The sequence below is a fragment of the Saccopteryx leptura genome, chromosome 13 (assembly GCF_036850995.1).
Source record: "Saccopteryx leptura isolate mSacLep1 chromosome 13, mSacLep1_pri_phased_curated, whole genome shotgun sequence".
Taxonomy (NCBI): domain Eukaryota; kingdom Metazoa; phylum Chordata; class Mammalia; order Chiroptera; family Emballonuridae; genus Saccopteryx; species Saccopteryx leptura.
In genome coordinates, this window is record NC_089515.1 from 8,174,174 (window position 1) to 8,192,287 (window position 18,114).

The following is an 18,114-nucleotide window of genomic DNA, read 5'->3' on the forward strand; positions in this document are numbered from 1 at the left end:
GTGAGGCAGGCTGAGAGGTGAATAGAGAATAGAAGGACAAGGGGTCGGTTTTGTTTCTCTGTTTCTGAGCTCCAGATGGTCAGGGTGAAGGAAAGAGTTGTCCCAATAAGTGGGAAGAGTAAAGGATTGTTAGTTTTGGTGACTAATCAAACATTCTTTGAAAATCCATTTTCTGATTGTTCAAATTATTTTTTCTACGTACAAACCCCCTACAACCTGCACAAACCTTCTACAACTTACATCTTATCCAGTCTATTATCAAAACCATACAATTCTTTTCTAGTCAGAACTCTTGATTTAAAAATCTTTAACCTTTAGTGACAGTTAAGTTGACTTTCTTTTTCCCTAGTTTCCCTTTTCCCAAAGTCTGATTAAAAAAGTCCTTAGTTTTTCATATATTTGCCATCTGTAGATCAACCAGCTTCCAGTTTGTGGTTGGAGTAAGGCATGCCGTTTTTCTACTTTAGCAGCAGTGGGAGTTGTCAGGATCATGGTGTGTGTGTGGACCTGTCCACGTGAAAGTCAGTCCTTGGGTGATGTAATGCTGGAAGCGCCTCTTGGACAGTCTTTGAACAGTTTGCTGAGTAACCTGCAAATCCTGCAAGTACTTAGGGAAAGGGTGGTTACATTTTTTTTACTTTGCAGCTAGAGTTTAAGTCCTAGTGACCACTGCTTCTAGCTGGAATTAGCAGCAGGTCCCAGCCTACAATAGGCATGGGGCATTGAGACAAGAGCAATAAAGGAGATACTATACATTAAATAAAGTAACAAACTCAGACTGTCAATACCCACAGTAGAGATCTTTGAGGGATAAATAAAACTCAAATATTCAGGCAAGGCATAGTAAATGGCCCTTGTGTTTTCAAGAAATGAGATCAGTTTATCTGCTACTTAAAAGAAATACCTTAGGCTCCTGAACGATGTCCTTGGGCCTTCAGTGGCAATTCCCAGCACGCTGGGCAAGGTCAGGTCACAGGTAGCTGGAGCAGGGCTAGAAGAGCTCCTTCCATGGAGCAAGGGGGCAGCTTACCTACTCATGTCCCTCTTTCCACAGCAGAGGTGTATCCCTTGATGGGGCTGGGAAGCCTGGCAGGCTTCAGTTCAATGACCTTTCTTTCCACTCTAGAGCAAGGCTCTGATGGAACCCTATGAAGCCCTTTAGGGCTCTGGAGCCAAAAGCTGGTATTTCCTGACTTCTTTTTGGGCCTTATTTCCTTGGCCATTATAGACCTTAAAAGCCATGCTCAGAAGATCTCACTGAGGGGCTTGACTAAGAGAGCAAAATTGGGAATCCAGTGTTTAAGGAAGCCTATTAGACCAAGGAAAGAAAAGATTTGATCTGTGGTGGTAGTTGGTTGGAGACTGCGGAGGGTCTGAGTTTGATCTAGAGTGAGACTTCAGGTGGTGGGAGTTAAGGCGATGCCTAAATAGACTATGGACTAAGAGTGAAGTTGAACCTTAGCAGAGAAGACACGATATCCCTTCACAGTGAGGAAGTTAAGAAGGGTGATGGTATGTCTCCTTGAGGCAGGCAGGGAGGGGCTGTAGAGGAGTAGGTTATTTATATATTGTAAGAGAGTACTAGTTTTGAGATTGCATGCTGATAAATCCTGAGCTAGTGCCTGCCCAAACAGGTGTGGGCTGTTACTGAATCCCTGCGGTAAGACAGTCCACGTAAGTTGCTGGGCTGCATTAGTGTTCGGGTAAAGGCAAACAGAAAGTAAGAGTCAGGGTGTAGGAATGGTAAAGAAGGCATTCTTGAGGTCTAGGACCCTGAAGTGAGTGGTGTTTGAGGGAATGTGTGACAATAATCTGTAGAGATTAGGGACTACTGGATGGAGGGGAACTACTGCCTCATTGATTAGGTGTAAGTCTTATATGACGTGATAAGCCACTGAAGGTTTTGAACAGGAAGGGTGGGGGTATTGCAGGGAGAGTTGTGGGGATGAGTAAACCTGGTTTAAGAGATGGGTAATTATTGGTTTAAGGTCTTAAAACAGACACAGTTACACATTAAACAAAGATTTTACATATAAATTATAAATTGAGGAATTTAAATGAGCACACTTTACTTGTTTCAATTCAAATTATACTAGAGATATTTTCTGACAAAGAGACAAAACAGATTATTCACTCACATAGCTCAATAGACAATTCTACTTTTTTAAGCTTTTCAAGATGGCAGGGAGTTGCCAGCATAGAGGGGAGGAAGAGAGAAAGCAGACGGATGGACAGTGTGAGCAGCTGGATGGAAAAGAAGGAGGGTCAGAATCTGCAGGAGGAGGAGGTGGTGGTGCCACGTGGTCAGAGGAGTCAAAAATATTTGGAGCTCTGAGAAGAGGAGAAAGGACGAGGGGTAGTGGAAGGCAGAGTCAGTCTTTGAGGAGGGGGAAGGATGGGTCAAGGAAGAAAAAGAGACAGAGCCGCCCATCTATAAGGAGGGAGGAGGGGTTTAAGAACACAGTGGAGAAGGGAGGGGCCCCTGGCCAGCAGGGGGAGGAGAAAGACTGGTATTTGCAGGTGAATGAGAAAACAGGATCCTGCAAAGGGAGGGGGCTTTCTGGAGGGAAGAGACTCAAGCAAAAGAGATTTGCAGAGGGATCAGAGAGGGGTACCGAGAGAGGGGTGCCCCGAGGATCAGGCAGAAGGGAGAGAGAGAGTTGGGAATCCATGGAGAAGGAAAGATTAGGAGCAGAGGTTTTAGGTGAGGTTTCTTCAGCCAAAAATGGCCTGCATGTAGAACAAGCGGTGCAGAAATTAAGGACAGGAGAGAAGGGAGAAGAAAGGCCTGCCCGTAAGGAATTTCTGATGCCCTCCCCGTCCGGTGGAAGAAATTGTCAAGATCTCTTAGGATATTGTAATAGTAGTAGAAAGCAACCTGCCAGGGTGCCTAGACTTTCAAGGAAGTCCGTAGAAGCTAGCCGCTCAGAGTAGAAACCTCCCAAACTGTGAACCTCAGAGAGTAGGGTGAGTCCCGAAGGAGTAGAGGAGTCCCGAAGGAGTAGAGGAGTAGTCTCTGAGGCCTGAGATTGGGAGGAGCCCATGTTCTGAGGGGAGCCTGGCTGGATGGTTTGGACTGGAGGAGCCCACAGTAGAGGAGACTGGTGAGAGAAGGGGGCGTCCCAGCAGTTCCGAGAGGAGAAAATCTCCGTAGAAAGAGAGGCTCAGACAGGAGGTCGTCACGCCAAGGCTGAGATCCTGGGACATAGGAGAAGGGCCTGGCTAGGCGCACCTAGACTTTCATAGAAGTCCAGTAAAGCAGTAGAGGCAGACCACTCGTAGATATGGGTCTGAAGTCAAAACCGTCCGACCAGGAAGGGGTGTTTTTAGAGAGAAATTTGGAGGCGAATCGGGGAAGGGGAGGGAGAAACTCCTTACCTTTCTGATCCGGCAGGGGTTCAGGACAGGGACAGATTGCCGGCCAATCAACCTACAATCACACATCCAAACAGAATCAGGAAGTAAGCCAGGGACGAGCTGCCACTGCCCATTGCTTCCTTGGTTGTAAGTTTGGACGGCAAAGAGGGATTGTCTAGGCAGTTAGTACCCTGTCCCAGGTTTCGGCACCAAATGTTGGAATCCATGGGAGTCTGAAAGAGACCAGAGTAACAGGCTTTATTGAAAGGAAGAAAGGAACCCTGCCGGGTAATTCTCCGGGGAGAAGAGCACCAGTACAAGCTATGGAGACGAATGTTATAGGGTAAAAAAGAATTTTGAGTATGTGGGTGTTGAATCAAAAGTCCTAGTATGTCCAGAATGCTTCTCCTAGGGGTGGCTTGCCAGCTTCTTGGAATTCCTCTGTCTCAGGGGCAATAGTTCAGTAAAGGTGAGGTCTGACAGTAAGCGGAACATTAAGAGGGCAGTTTGGAATTCATGTATCTATCAGGGAGAAAGGGGTTCTACCCACTAGAGGCATTCATGGACAAATTGTGACCTGGCACCTGACTAGGCAGGTGGGGCCCTGCAGTTCCAGGAGCCCCAGATGTTACCGAAAGCCTCATTCCCTTTAGCATGCGCCAGTTCCTAGAGGAGGAAGCTGCTGAAATCTATTCATCTTTCAAGACCCATGTCTGCCTCTTCTCCTTTCTTTAAGTTTTCCCTTATTCTCCAACTACATTCTCTAATTCTCAGAGCACCCACTCGTACCTCTCTTATAACTCTTACTACCTTCTACCTTCATTGTAGTCAATTGTTTTTTGTCAGAGCGCCCCCATTAGCTTGTAAACTCTTTGAGAGAAGGACTTCTCTTCATAGAATTTCTAGTCCTAATTATAATATTGCTGACTTAGCATGATATGATGCCTTGTACTTAGTATTTGTGGAACTTAACTTTGAAGGACTCATTGATATCTGACACTCTTCAAAAGGATGACTTCCCTAACAGATATTTTATCTCTAGTTAGATAGTTGGCTGATAGTAGCAAATTATCCCGAATCCTGAAAGACTGCTCCTCTGCACTGAGCCTTAGAAGAAACAGTCTTCTGATAGAGAACACACCTTCTGGGGCATGTGTCTAACTCTATATCCCTACGAATGAAACAGTGGCAAGGCTGGGAAGGTTTTATAGACCCAGGGGGCCCTGGATGTGAAAAGGTGTTGGAAAGAAGTATCTTTCCAACTGAACACTCAATCTATTCTTACTTATTAAGACCACTCTGCCAGTTGGGTGAATCCAATGTGTTGGTCACTGCTGCCTGCAGGAATGGCTTCTGGCTTCTCAGCCAGGTGCACATCTGCTCACGAGGGACAGACAGGATCAGGGGTAGGAGGGTGGAGATCTGTGACTTCAGTCCAAAGGGCCTGGGTCTGCTTTCTTCCACTGTGATTTTGGAGAATGCCCTTGGCTTCACCAAGCCTCAGCCTCCTCATCTGCCCTGCTTACTTTAAAGGGTTATTGGGAGAATTCAGTCAAATTGAGCCAACCCAGGCCTTTTCCAGACACAAAGATGTCATGAGGGGGGCGGGGGGCACACCCTGCATTTTATGAAGCATACGGAAGACTGCAGCCCAAGGTAATGGTGATGGTGAAATTTCCTGAAAACCTGAAGGTGACTCAGGATTGAGACCTGCTAGTGTTCAACCAGCACAAATCGCTATAGTTGTAGCATTGTAAAAAGATTGCAGATCTTCCTTACTGGTTGGTAATGAGCCCCCTGGAACCCCAACCCCACTCCTGAGCCCAGACCTCCCCAACACAAACCATAAACACAGCAAATCTGGTCAGCCCCGTACGTTCCTGTACCCGGGCGTCAATGTTCTGAGTATCATCCTGCCCACCATAGCAGATTACTACAACTGTTCGTCTAGTATGTTTGGGAAGCAGATGCCTTCTAGAACTTTTATATCATTTTAAGTATGAGTTAAGGCTTGTATCACTCACAGATTGGTGCCTACTCGTAATAAGTGTTCAATCAATGTGCATTGTTATTCTTGTTCATCTTGGTGGTGGTCCTTATTGTGGACCAAACCTGTCCTTTGAAGGCAGAGACCACGGGCACAGTTAAAACCCTTGCCTCTCGGGGTTTTCCTGTGTGAGTTTCCCCAGTTTATAGTCCATTTTAGTCTCCTTATCGGACGGATTTGCATCGCTCAGTTGCCACACCACTTCCTGCGGAATCGAAGCTCAGGTTATATTGAGGTTGTTGGCTTTCTGTTTTGTTTTGCTTTTTCTAATATCAAAATAGTATGACCTTGGGAAAATTGTTGAAACCTTCCCTTAGTACACCGGTTCCTTTGTCTATAAAAGTCCCGTAAACAGACCTCCTGAGACGGAGAAGCCCATCTCAGAGATGGGGAGGAGCCCACGTTCCGAGGGGAGCCTGGCTGGACGGTTTGGACTGAGAGGAGCCCACAGTCCACCTCACAGGTTCACACATGGGCCTCCCTGGAAGCAAAGACCTTGTAAATGCAAAACCACTCACATTTGCATTTTCTCCACACACAGGCGCAGTGTGTGTGTGTGTGTGTGTGTGTGTGTGTGTGTGTGTGTGTGTGTGTGTGTGTGTGTGTGTTGGGGGAGGGGGTGTCCTCTCCTTTGAGCATTTCTGTCTCTCTCTCTCCTTGTAACTTGTCGCCCATACACTGTTCCCGCCCTTCCTTCGCTGCCACATTCATGCTACCTTCTCACTTTGACCTCACCTGAGCTCCCTCACATCAGGAGTGGCCGAGCTGAGACCTGACCCCGGGACAAACCCCTCCGCTGAGAGGTGCTGCATTTCCTCTCAGAATGAAGAAGCCTGGACTCCCCTCCCTTCTGCGCCTCATTTGCTTGGAGCGCTGTAGAGGTGACCAGGCCTGACCTGCTAAGGGTCTCGGGTCAGAGCCGCACCCCGGAGCTCCCACTGCTAGTGGCTTAGCACCCAGCTCGAGGGCTCAAATGGCTTATCTTATTTGCACTTTAAGTTAATCACCATTTTTTTTAAGCTATCTTTTATCTTTGGGTATGGTCTGCGAAACAGATAATCTTTTATTCTCACTTCCTGGAACACTATATCTTAATTCGACATCAGGGAGGCATAGGTCTTAAGAACTACAAGGATGATTAGTTCTGAAGCGTGACGCAGCAAGCCTCGGAAGAACAGGACGAATATCCATATCCCGAGTGTTTCTGTGGTGATTTACTTTGGCTCAAACTGACTTCTATCTTCCCGGTCACATTCCATGTCATTTTTCAACATTAATGTTATAAATTTTATTCAAAAGTTGGGAACTTAAAAGACTGCTTACTTGGAGTTGTAGAAATTTTTTGTGAAGTATTTGCAGAATTAGATCAACTGAAACTGCTGAACGACGGTTCCCCTTTCATCTTTGCCCATGTCACAATGTCCCCTCAGAGCCATGACAGTGCAGTGACTACAGCTATCTCCTCTGCAGTGAGAACCTTTATCTGGTGAGCTAGATGGTGTGTACCCTCCCAGAGGGGGCCGACGTTTTCCCTCCCACATCCTCCTTCTAGTACTTCACTTCTCAGATGGGGCGTGTGGCAACCCAGATAGGGGACAAAGCTGAGTCAGATGTCCTTGGGGCAAGGGACACAAGACAAGACTGGAACCTGGATCCTGCCTGATCCTACTGCTCCCCATGATAGGAGGGAAAGAAACACCACACCCTACCCTCCCGGGTAGAAAGGGAGAAGGGGAGAAGGGTCTTTTCTCCTGTTTCATTAGCATCCAGATTCCACAAGGACCGACAGGCAGGGAGGAGGAGCATCCCAACAACAGGAAGGCTGCCCGCCCGCTGGACTCCTGCCTTCTCTGGTTGGAGTGGGACCAGCAGAATCACGGTGGGGTTTGCCTGGCGCCGTCTTCCTGCCAGCTTAATACAGGAAGTTGTTATGTAAAGATAAGGGAGACCGCAGGAACCACCTCCCTCTGTAATTGTCATTCCTGTGTTAGCCTATGGAGAGGGTGGGATCAGAGAAGGGAAAGAGATTGGTCAAATTATACATACATAACACAGCGCTATAGAGAGCAGAAAAGCAAATCCTGGAGGGAAACGGGGGAGGGCGTTGGGGGGAGGGGGCAAGGGGGATGTTGAGGGGAATACGGGGGTGGGGGGATGTATTTGGTGGGACACTTGAATCTATGTAAACACAATAGATTTAAATCAATAATAAAAAAAAGAAAGTTCAGCGGATCTCCGCCGGACTCTCCGGTGAGCTCAGGCATTGTGCTGGCTACCGGCTTCGGCAGGTACTTCTGGTTTCCAGGGCAGAGGGCAGTTTCTTAGGCAAGGGCCTGGCGCTGCCTCCAGCAGACGGCAAAACACCAACCCACCCCACAGCAGAAAGCCAAGGAGGGGAGGGCGACTTACAGCTAGAAAGGAAGGGACCATTTCAATGTGGAAACGTTCGAAGGCAAATCCGTAGAGACCAAAAAGGAGACAGGAGACCGGTAGCTGTCAGCAGATTGACTCGAAACACACGTAAAGGCATCATTTTGGACGAATGAGAATTGCTCCAAAATTGAATAGTGGAGACAGCCGCACAAGTTGGTACATTTTACTAAAAATCGCTGCATTGCAGGTCTAACACAGGGGCGTTTTATGGTAACCTCAATAAAGTCTTTGAAAGGTTAAACTGCTGAGTATGCCGCCTCCTTCAAAGGGAGTGGTTATGCCAACTTCAGTGTCCCAGGGGAAAGCCAACTCCCCAGCCCGGCCGAAGGCTCTTCCGATCATCTCCTGCCCCCTTCCCGGCCTCTTCCCCACCATGTGCCCACGCTCCCTCTCCTCCTGCAGACCCGAGCTGCCCGCAGTTCCCTGAACCCACCAGGACTCCCAGACTCTCCCCCTCTGCGGTTTCCTGTGTGTGGAATGCCCATGCCTCCCGCCCACCTGACTTGTCCTTCAGGAGTTGGTGTAGATGTTGCTTCCTGCGTAGACTGGTCCATTCAACCCAGATCTCCCGGGTCGGCATGGGAGGGATTCACCAGGCATAAGAGAGTCGGACCTCTTGGACCTCATCCGAGTCCTCTTTTCTGGCACTCAGCTTCCCCTTGAGGGTGTATCACTAACTGCTGCTGACCCCGGGGTTCTGGCCTCAGAGGCACTACCCACTCTCCCTGCCCCTGTCCCTCCTTTCAGCCCAAACATAACCTCATGGTCAAGACCAGACTGGAACCGCCAAAGCTCAAGCTGACTGCTCAGGGGAGTGGACACAATTCGCGGAAGCATCGGAACCACAAGGCCCGATTCATCTCTGGCTATGATCCTCCAGGGCCCCCTGTGGTCTGGCTTCTGGTTCCTGACTCTGTGCCCAGCCTGCTCCATGTGGCAGAGGCCACCTTTCCCTCACCATCAGGCCACCTGCCAAATGGCTAGGCCTTTCAAGATCTAGATGTCAGAGAGTCAGCCCAGAGAGTGGCAGCCATTCTCCCTCCTGTCAGTCTAAGACCCTCCTTCCATGTGTTCTTTCCCTGCCTGAGGACTGCCTTGTCCCTTCTGCCTTCAGGGAGTCCCCTCCTGCCCGCAATGATGCGGCCTCACCTAAGTGACTCAACCAAGCCGCCAGAGTAGAAAGCAACGGAGAGGCGCATGCCCTCGCCAGCTGGGTCTCGCCACCCACAGCCCAGCGCTCCTGGTTCATGTTACAGAGCTGTCTTAGCTAAACATTTTTTTTTCTTCCATTCCACAGATGTTTAGTGACTGCCTTCTAAGTGTCAGGGTCCATGCTGGTGGCTGGGAAGATGGTGATGAAGTTCCTCAGTCCCCAGAGCTCACACTCTAATGGGAAGAGTGTGATCATAATAAACAAGATAAATGCCGATCACTACAAGGAAGGGGTTTTGAACCCAGTGCTTGGTAGGACCACCTGAAAGGCATTCAGCCATCCCGATGCCCAGCCACACCCAGGAGAGATCACACCAGAATCTCTAGGGGTGCGACCCAGGCACCAGCATTTTCTAAAGCTCCCCAGTGAGTCCAGCAGCTCACACTGGCAACCACTGCTAGAAGCACAGGATCAACGAAGAATGACTGGAAAGGGGACCTTTTATGTAGAATGACCAGAGACCGCCTCTTTGAGAAGGTGGTTTTGTTTTTTGCATTTTTCCCCCAGCTCTTCAGCCTCACATCCCATTAGCATTGCTGACAATCATGTTGTTCACCCATGTGGGTTATTTTTTTTCTCAGCTGAAGCTTACATTCTCTCGCACAATGTATTGTTATTAAGCAGGTTTCTCCCTGACCCTATTTTTAAAGTTGAGGTAAAATGTACACCGTGCTGGAAAATGTATTTGCAATATTTGCTATGTATTGCTAAGTTAGTCTCCATAGGGGCTGTGCCAATATACATTCCCACCAGCGTCATTGTGGACCAGCGAACCAGGATGATTGTTTACTGAGTCAGCAAGCTGAGCATCTGCTCTACGCCAAGTCGCGTGCTAAATCACCACAATGCAATGGTTAAGATGCTGTTGGGACCTGCTTTCGAGCATAGGGAGAGACAGACTCATCGAACAATCAAGTTACCTGCGGCAAAGCACCATAGCGGGATACAGGAGGTGTTATGAGAACACGGACAAAGGGATGAGTTATTCTGCGAGGAGATCTTCAGAGGAGGTAACAGTTGGGCTGCGTTCTGAAAGACAAGTGAGCTGCCAAGGAGGAGAGAGGTATTCGAGACATAGTGAGCATAGGAACAGCAGCCTAGAAGATCATTTCAAGAACCAGGGGTAGTGGCCCAGATGGAGCATGAGAAAGTCAGATTGGAAAGGCAAGCAAACGAGAGAGAGAGACAGAGAGACAGAGACTGTAGCTAACTGAACCTTCACCCCAAAAGAACCAAGTGGTGTTTATAGGCTTGTGTTGGGGACCGAAATATAAACAGGGTATTTTGCAATTTGGACATATCTAGGGGACAGAAGTGCTGGGCCCAACCCCCCACCTCACCTGCCTATTTAACAAAGAGCTATACCTGATTCTAGCTTGTCCCACCCATGTTCTCCGGAAGAGGCTGGAAGCTAGTTTCTTATTGGTGTAAAGTTAGATTTGAATGGTATGGTGGAGGTTGTCTTTGAGTTAGTTGTCTTGGAAACAATTGAATTGCTAATGGACCACGTTTTTCCCTGAATAAAGACCAATGTGCCTCTGGGAGCCGCCATGTTACACTCAGGAACAGAAGAGACTGTTCTCCATCCGTGCCATCCTCCCGGACCCATTTGTATGTATTTATATATATCTTTAAGTCTCTATCATTTATTCAATTCCATACCCTTTCCCTTTTGAAGACCCCATAATAGACTCATCGTGGCTGGACCGCGACAGGCTTGTCAGTAGCAATGATGGGGTCAGATCACCTCCCAGCCCACTCTGCACCTCTGCACACCAACCTGATCCCAGGCATCAAATGATGCTCGGACTCAGACCTCACAATAGCTCCCAAGTGGGCCAGTTATGATGCAAGTGGAGCTGGTGACTGTCCCTTGGTTCCCCATGAAACTGTCTTAGATGAACTCCAGGCATTGACACGTCCCATCCTAGCCCGTTGCCAAAGTATGATCGAAGAATGGGAGGATGGCTGTCAGAAGATGGGTGAACAGAGGCCTGAGGACCCAAGGGCCCAAGAGAGGGAGACTGCAGAGGGGAAGTCAGATAAGAGCGTACCGGTCAGCATACTGGGCACAGGCAAGTCTGCTCATGATCAAGTGTCCCTGTGCTGCCAAAGGGATCGATGCAATGCTTCATCTTTGGGGTGAGTGTAGCTGTTTCCTGTCCACTCCTTCCCCTCCACATCAGACCAAGGCCACGGGGAGGAGCCCGCCCCACACTTGCAGAAACCTGGGTCACAGGGGCCTTAGCCTGACTAATGCCGGCTCACCCTTTGGGAGGGGAGGACTAGGAAGACCCTTTCCTGAGTTCTCACGCACCTTTCTCTCTGTCTTCCAGGATATGGACTAGATTCCACAACTCAGACCCAAGGATTGCCCTCGGGAAATACTCCCCCATGGAAAAGGAGATCATAGTAAGCGCACACAGGGAGGCCCTACTGAAGGCAGGCAGTTCACCCTAGGGGGAGACAGAGGATCCCCAATAAACAGCAACAGAGAGGTACATCTCCCCAACGGGACTCAACGTGGCTGAGTCTGCTAGCGGCGTCCACGCTGGCATAGCAAAATACTCTCTTATTTCAGAGTCCCAGTTAGGACTCCGCGTGATCAAAAACGAAGGAAGCTGCCGTCTCTTGAGCCCTTAGTCTTGCACTCATTACTCTCTTATATGATGTTTCCGGAGGCCTCCCAGAGGTCCTGCGAGTCAATGAAATTCTTTCAAACTCACAGTAGGTGAACAGAAGAGTCAGGAACTGAGCCCAGGCTTGACCGACCCCACAGACTCACCCTTTTGCCCACTATACAGGGGCTCAGACACACTCAGCAATGATGGGAGGAGGTGACACTAACTAAGTTCTTCCCGTGGGTGCTCCTGGCCTGGGGCTATTTTTTAACAATCCTCGTCTGGTCCTCAGCGTCTAGGGGGCACCCACACTGTGGCATCCAGGAAGTTTCTGACTTACAAGCAAGAGGAGGAATGGAGAATGCTCAAGAAGCTGCGGCGGCGGTCTTCAGACTACAAACAGCTGATGCAATATAAGAAGCAGCACCCCTCAGCTTGTTCCACCTGTGGGCCCCTAGCAGAGAAAGTGTGGACGGCTGAGGTGATCGTGCTCCCAGGGGAGCTCAGGATGCCGCCGCGGGAGAGGCTCACCGTCCGCAAGCACGTGGAACGCATGCAGCGCGCGAGAGCCCTGAGCTCCTACCCGCCGCTCCCCCACATTGAAAAGTCTAGGGACGCCCCCGTTCTGTCCGGAGGGGGTGAGGACGAGGACAACGGTAAGGAGGATTATGACGATGTCGCACAAGAGGGGAGAGACGAGGCCAAGAGCAAAACCCCAAGAAGACAAGAAATAAAAATGAACGTCATTTTCAAGTCAGAAGAACCCAGTCCACGTTTAACCTACCAGCCCGCTGACCTGAAACCATTCTTTCCCGCAAAGAAGGCCGAACGGTCCATCGCTGGCTTAACGAACCGCAACCTTTTCCGAGTAGCTGAGTTCCCGGGAGACCTGATGCTGCTGAACCAGGATTTTATATCCCGCGGCACCCACCCCGGTGATGGGACAAAGGCCAGGCGCCCGGAAGAAGAGCCTGCCGGGAAAGCCTACACAGGCAAGCCTGCATCTCACCGTTACTAAAGTTTCATTTATTCCCCATGGTGAACCGAGTGTCACGGTCCTTATTACACCTGCAGCTCCACCTGCCCAGGGGCCTTCCCTCCCCGTCTTCTTTGGGGAGACCCCCGGGGTGTAGGGGGCTCCCTCTAGGTAAGACCTATCTGCTAAGGCTTCTTGGTTTCAGGCAACTCCTGGCCCTGGGCTCCCCCCACCTCCCCAGGATGAAGTCTCCTCCTTTTCCCCTGTCTACGCCCATGAGGCCTCTATCAGCTGAAACAAATCACCCCCAAATTTACGGGCTTGATACCAACAATCATCAATTCAGCTTGTAATTCCGTGGGTCCGCCGTTGCGGCTGGGTGTGACATCTTAGGACAAGCGGTACAGGCCACCAGCCATGAAAACTGAGTACATCCAGTACATGGCTGGAGGAAAAAAGATAAACAACTGTTAGAAATGTAGCAATATTTTCCACAGAACTCTATGTACCCAGATCAAGGAAGCCCCTACCCTAGAGACTCAGCCAAGAACAAAGTCAGCTAATCGCACCTCTCCCGCCCTTGTAAACGTTGCTTGCTTGCTCAGCCTAGATAGCCACCCTATAAAAAGGAGCCATTTTAGAAGCTTGGGGCTGCAGTGTTCCCTTGCGTGGGTTGCCTGCAGTCCTTGCGCAGGTTTGCAATAAAACTTATAAAATTAACTTTGGGTTTGCTGTGGTCTGTCTCCTGGGATGTAACACTGGGCTCGACGATGTCCTTGATGTCGCAACCACTCCCCGTACGTGAAGAAGTTTGTCTTCTTCTCATCTGGAAAAGCCATTCAATCGATTTACTCCAACATGAAATTGATCACCGGTCCCATTACAGAGTTGACAGGAAACGTTCAGGCGGTGCTCGGGTTTGGCCAGGACGGGGAGGTTTCGCAGGAGGAGGGACGTTCGGGTGCGAACACTGGGAAATTCCCCAGCTCACTGGGATGTGTTGGTCACCCTCCTCAAAGTGACATTTTGGACTGTGACCCCAGAGTGGGAACAGGGTCGTTTGGGTGGAATTGGGGAAACGGAGAAAGCAGCCGAAGGGGCTAGTCCTTGAATGTGAGTGCCGGACTTCCTGTCCCTCCCTCTGGTGGCCAGGATGTCCCCAGGGTGAGGCTGTGAGGCTCTGTCCCCTCTGTGCTGAGGGGCCTGGATACTCAGCTCCCCTTCACAGGGGCGTGAGTTTTCCATCCCCTTCCTTTGACCCAAGAGGAACTCCAAGTTTCCATCTTCTTTTTTTCTTTCTCTTTGGTGTCTTGTCAGACACGCTGGTTTTGACTGCACAGGAAGAAAAGAAAGGCAGGCAGTGTTTCACTTTCCCTCCTCCCTAAGAGGTGAGCTCGGTGGCAGGAGCCCACACGACTCACCTGGGCCCTCGTGTACCGGGAACACAGTCTTGGCCAAGAGAACCTGAAATCTCTGACCCGGACTGTCTGCTTCAGATTGAACCCCTAAGCCCGCCTCTGCCCAGACCGCTCAAGCCTACCTCCCCACACACCACACTTCTCCCCGGCCAGACGCCCCTCTGCCCTCCTGTCTGCACAGCCTCACAGGCAGGGACAGGAGCCCCCTCTCCGGAGCCCTAGGAGAAAGAGGGAATGCCTGCAGCCCGAGGGATGTGGTCGGCGGAAAGGTTTCCTCATGATGGAAGCTGACTGTTGGGTGATTGGTTTCCCCGGGATTTCCAGGTGCAAGTACTGGCTGTTTACAAACATAAACACTTTTGATCCTGGACACCCTGGGGAAGTGCTCACAGATTCTGACCAAGGCATCCCTGAGCTGGGTCCGAGGGGCAGGCCCCCGGGGGTGGGGGGGGCGAGCCTGTGAGCCCGTTGGCTAGTCCTCAGGCCTGTACTAGGAAGACACTGTCAGGGACGGAGAAACAGGGGTTTGGGGAGCAGAAAGAGGAGTTCCTGTTGCCTCTGCTCTTCAGTCTTGCAAATTGGTTGATGACAAAGAATGTTTCTGTAACGAGGTATTAAATTCTTTTATTTTCATTGGTCAAAACAAATTGTAGTCATGGGAAGGGGTCCCTTAAAAACATTCTGAAACAAAACAAAGAAGCAACCATTTCTATGGGGTCACCAGACCGGCGTCGCTGATGTTGGGCTGTTTTGGGGACCGGGAATTTAGGACGAACAACAGCTTCTGGGACGCCTGGCATTGTCTTCCGTCGTCAGGCCTGCTGACTATGGAGGTGTCCTCAGGAACTGTCCAGCAGTATCTCCCAACTACATCGTACTGAACTCTGTGTCTGGACCAGTGCTTTGCAACCTTTTCACTTGGGGACTGGTGAAAATAGGAGATTTCGGGGCCGCTAAGGCAGAAATCACCCTGAGCGTAATTGGATTCGACAAGATCATGGGGTCTATAATCTTCATAACATCAGAGTGGCTAGCTCTTTCATGGACCAGCCCAAAATCTCTGGTGGACTGGTTCATGGACCCGGGGGTGGAAAAACACTGGTGTGAACCACTGTGATGACACCAGGTCACAAAGTTTCTTGGGCAATACTGGCCCCCAAGTGACTGCTCAGGATGTGAGTTTTCTTTGGTGATGTTGTGGATTTAACAGGTGTGCACCTTGGCCTTTTCCAATTCGCCCCTCCCCATCCACCACTTATATCTAAAATACTCGCTCCCTTTGTCTTGGGGGGGTCCCTGCAGCTGCTGCCCTGCTGGGTCTCCCCTACTCAAGTCACTCCTCTGGAACTAGGCTGGTTTTAGCTGTCCTGTCTCGGGCAGTGGTCCTCAGTCGGGCTCAGAAGGAAAAATGTTCACATTCCCAGGGCAGTATGAGAAAGCTCCCATTGTTACCATGCCTGACCTAGGAACCCGGGTCTGGCTTCTCTCCCGTGCTTTGGCAGATTCCCTGCCTTTTCGGAAGGCACCCGTCCCTTTGTTTCTTCTGAGATCCTGGGGCCCCCTGTCCATCCGTTTCTCCCTGAAGAACACGTGTACACAGGACCCTGGTGCCCTAGTCCCTGCACCAGCGGTCCTCGGGGCCCCAGCAGTGTGCTCTCTTCCCCAGAGCCGCCCTCCCCACCGTTCCGGATAGGACGCCAGAACCGGAAGACACAGATTCCTGGAGAAACAGAGGCAATCACCTTCCATTCTGAGTCACAGACACTAAAAATGATGACGTTGTTAGTTAGCATTCTGGTCTTTTCCCAGCCTTCACTGTGCGTTTCCTGCTTTGGGCAGAACCAAAACATGCCAAGGACAGAGGAGGACGCCTTATCCATCCTCAGGAAGGTTCCGGAAGCCACAGGGCAGAGCCTCGGTTTTTCTCATTCCTGTGGACAGCCTACCCCGCCTGGCTTCACTTGAAGGGACCAGCGCTTAGTGAGTCACTTCAATGACCAAACAGACACTTGCTTTGAAAAAAAAATTTTTTTATTCAGCTTGTCCTATAAATGGAAAGGTTAAGATATATGCGGTAGGCCTGAGAAGTAAGTTTATAGAAGGTCAGAAAAGTATACAAAACAGGAAGCTCTGCTGGTGTGAGTGTTCGGCTCACAGCTGCACGCAGGACTTGAGATCCTGGGTGGGACCTGCTTGCCTGACACGTGTGCCAGCACCGAGCCTAGTTTTAGCAAGATCTGCCCCTGACTTTCTGCGCCCCATCTCAACCCACCCCGCCACGTGCCTGGGCACACAGGGCCGACAGAGCAAACAGAGTTCGGTGCCGCCGGGTGCCCAGCTCAGGGCCCGCGCCCGCTCCTCCCTCCCTGGGGTTCCCGAGCCGGCAGGGCCCGTGTCTGAGCACCGCCCGTGCGATCTCCGGACGCCCCGTTTAGAGCTCGGAGGCTGGCCGTGGGTGGGGCGGGTGCTCCTCCCCACTGTGAAGGTCACTGTGGCCAGGACCACAACCGGGAGGACCCCTGCGGAGATGGCAGCGCTGCGGCCGCTCCCTGGGTGCTGGCCTGCCCGCCCACGCCGGCCATCAGCGGGTCGGCAGGAGAGGACGTTGGGATGAAGATGAGGACGAGCCGGCGGAGACAGAGAGGAGACGGCGAGGGCGGTGGTCCCAGGGCAGGGTGGCGTCATCAGAACTAGTTGTCTGGTGGGAGGGGAGAAAGGAATGAGAGAGAGAGAAGTGCCAGGTGAGACACCGAGGCCGGACACCAAAGGGAGCTCGTGCCCGGCAGGGGGAGTCACTGTGTCGGGTCAGGAGCCAGGAGAGGTTTCTGAGCAGGAACTTGGAGCGGGGCTTTGGGAGATCAAACCTGGCTGGAGGCCCCCGATGGGGAGGAGGGGAGAGAGTTGGGGCCTTTGAGACCAACTGGGAAAGGGGTACATGAGTCCCAAGCAAGGGGTACCCAGGCCCCCAGACACTGCAGCACCCGTGGAAAGAGAAGGGAGACAAGAGGAGTGAGAGGGTCCCCGTCGGCCCCTGCACCCGTCACCCCTCCCTGCCGTCCTCTCTACAGCTCTGACTCCTGTCGGAGGCCCCGTGCCCTGTCCTCTCCCACCGGAAGGTAAGCTGTTCAGTGGTGAGGATGTTAATCTGCTTCTGTTGTTAGTTATCTGTCTCCTGGCACATCGTAGGCCTTCAATAGATAGGCATGGAATGGATAAGGAAGGAAGGAAAGAGCCTAGAGTCAGCCAGGCCTGGGACAGTCTGAGCTGGGACACAGGAGAGAACTGTCAAAGGTGCTCCAGGGACTGGAGCCCGTGACTGCAGGGACGGTTTGTGAGAACTGCTACCCACAACCGCTTTGTCGCCGGGGAGCCCCCACCAGAAACCCTGAGAGTCACCCTGCAAACATTTCTTCCTCCACGTGCACAACAGAGCAGCAAGCAGGAAACACGTCCCCATTCTAGACAAGGAAAATGGCCCGGCTTGTCCGGCGTCAGCCCGTGAGCCCTCAGAACCCATCAGTCCTGCTGGCACCCCCGCGGCCCTGCCCAGACCTGGATTCCTGTCCAGTTGGACTCTGTGTCACCCAGTGGAGCACAGCGTGCCTGATGTATAGTAGATGCCCAATTCAAGGTAGAAACGACACCCTCAGAAACATCCTGAGTGCCCCCGGGTCACGGGCCAGGGCCCTCCGTGGGCGGGCTGTGGGAGGCGGCCACCTACCCAGGCTCCTCTTCTCGGCGTGCCGGGCCTGCAGCTGGATGGGTCCCAGGACGACGTCCACCTTCTCCTGGTAGGAGCCCAGGTCCCTCCTGGCCCTCACCACGCAGCCCCTGCGGCAGCGGGAGGAGGGGTCGGAGGCCCTGCACACCACCACCTTGCACTGCAGGTACACCGACGGGAAGCGGTTCAGGAAGTGGAAGGCGCTGAACGCAAAGCGGGCCACGCGGGGCGACGGAGGAGAGTAGGTTTGGTAGGTCTCGTCCTTCACGCACCTGGGAGAGGAGAGCCGGAGCTGTGAGTGCGACCCGGACGCCCCGGGCTCCTGCAG

General features: G+C 51.4%; 2 protein-coding genes across 8 annotated transcripts in view; one reads left to right on the forward strand and one right to left on the reverse strand.

Annotated features, from left to right (window-relative positions):
* Positions 1-11,121: 11,121 nt before the first annotated feature.
* Positions 11,122-13,066, forward strand: C13H10orf120 (chromosome 13 C10orf120 homolog; the record flags this gene model as incomplete). Its single annotated transcript, XM_066355598.1, has 3 exons — positions 11,122-11,192; positions 11,387-11,462; positions 11,964-13,066. Coding segments are annotated over 3 exons (873 nt in total), but the record flags the coding sequence as incomplete, so codon positions are not given.
* A 3,012-nt stretch (positions 13,067-16,078) lies between these two features.
* Positions 16,079-18,114, reverse strand: part of DMBT1 (deleted in malignant brain tumors 1) — a 61,878-nt gene continuing 59,842 nt past the window's right edge. For all 7 annotated transcript variants that reach the window (XM_066355636.1, XM_066355638.1, XM_066355637.1 and 4 more), the window contains 2 exons: positions 17,787-18,058; positions 16,079-16,763 (listed from right to left, as the gene is read on the reverse strand). In XM_066355636.1, the coding sequence (XP_066211733.1) occupies positions 16,756-16,763; positions 17,787-18,058 (280 nt within the window). In that variant the 3' untranslated portion in view covers positions 16,079-16,755. The remainder of the gene's footprint in view (positions 16,764-17,786; positions 18,059-18,114) is intronic.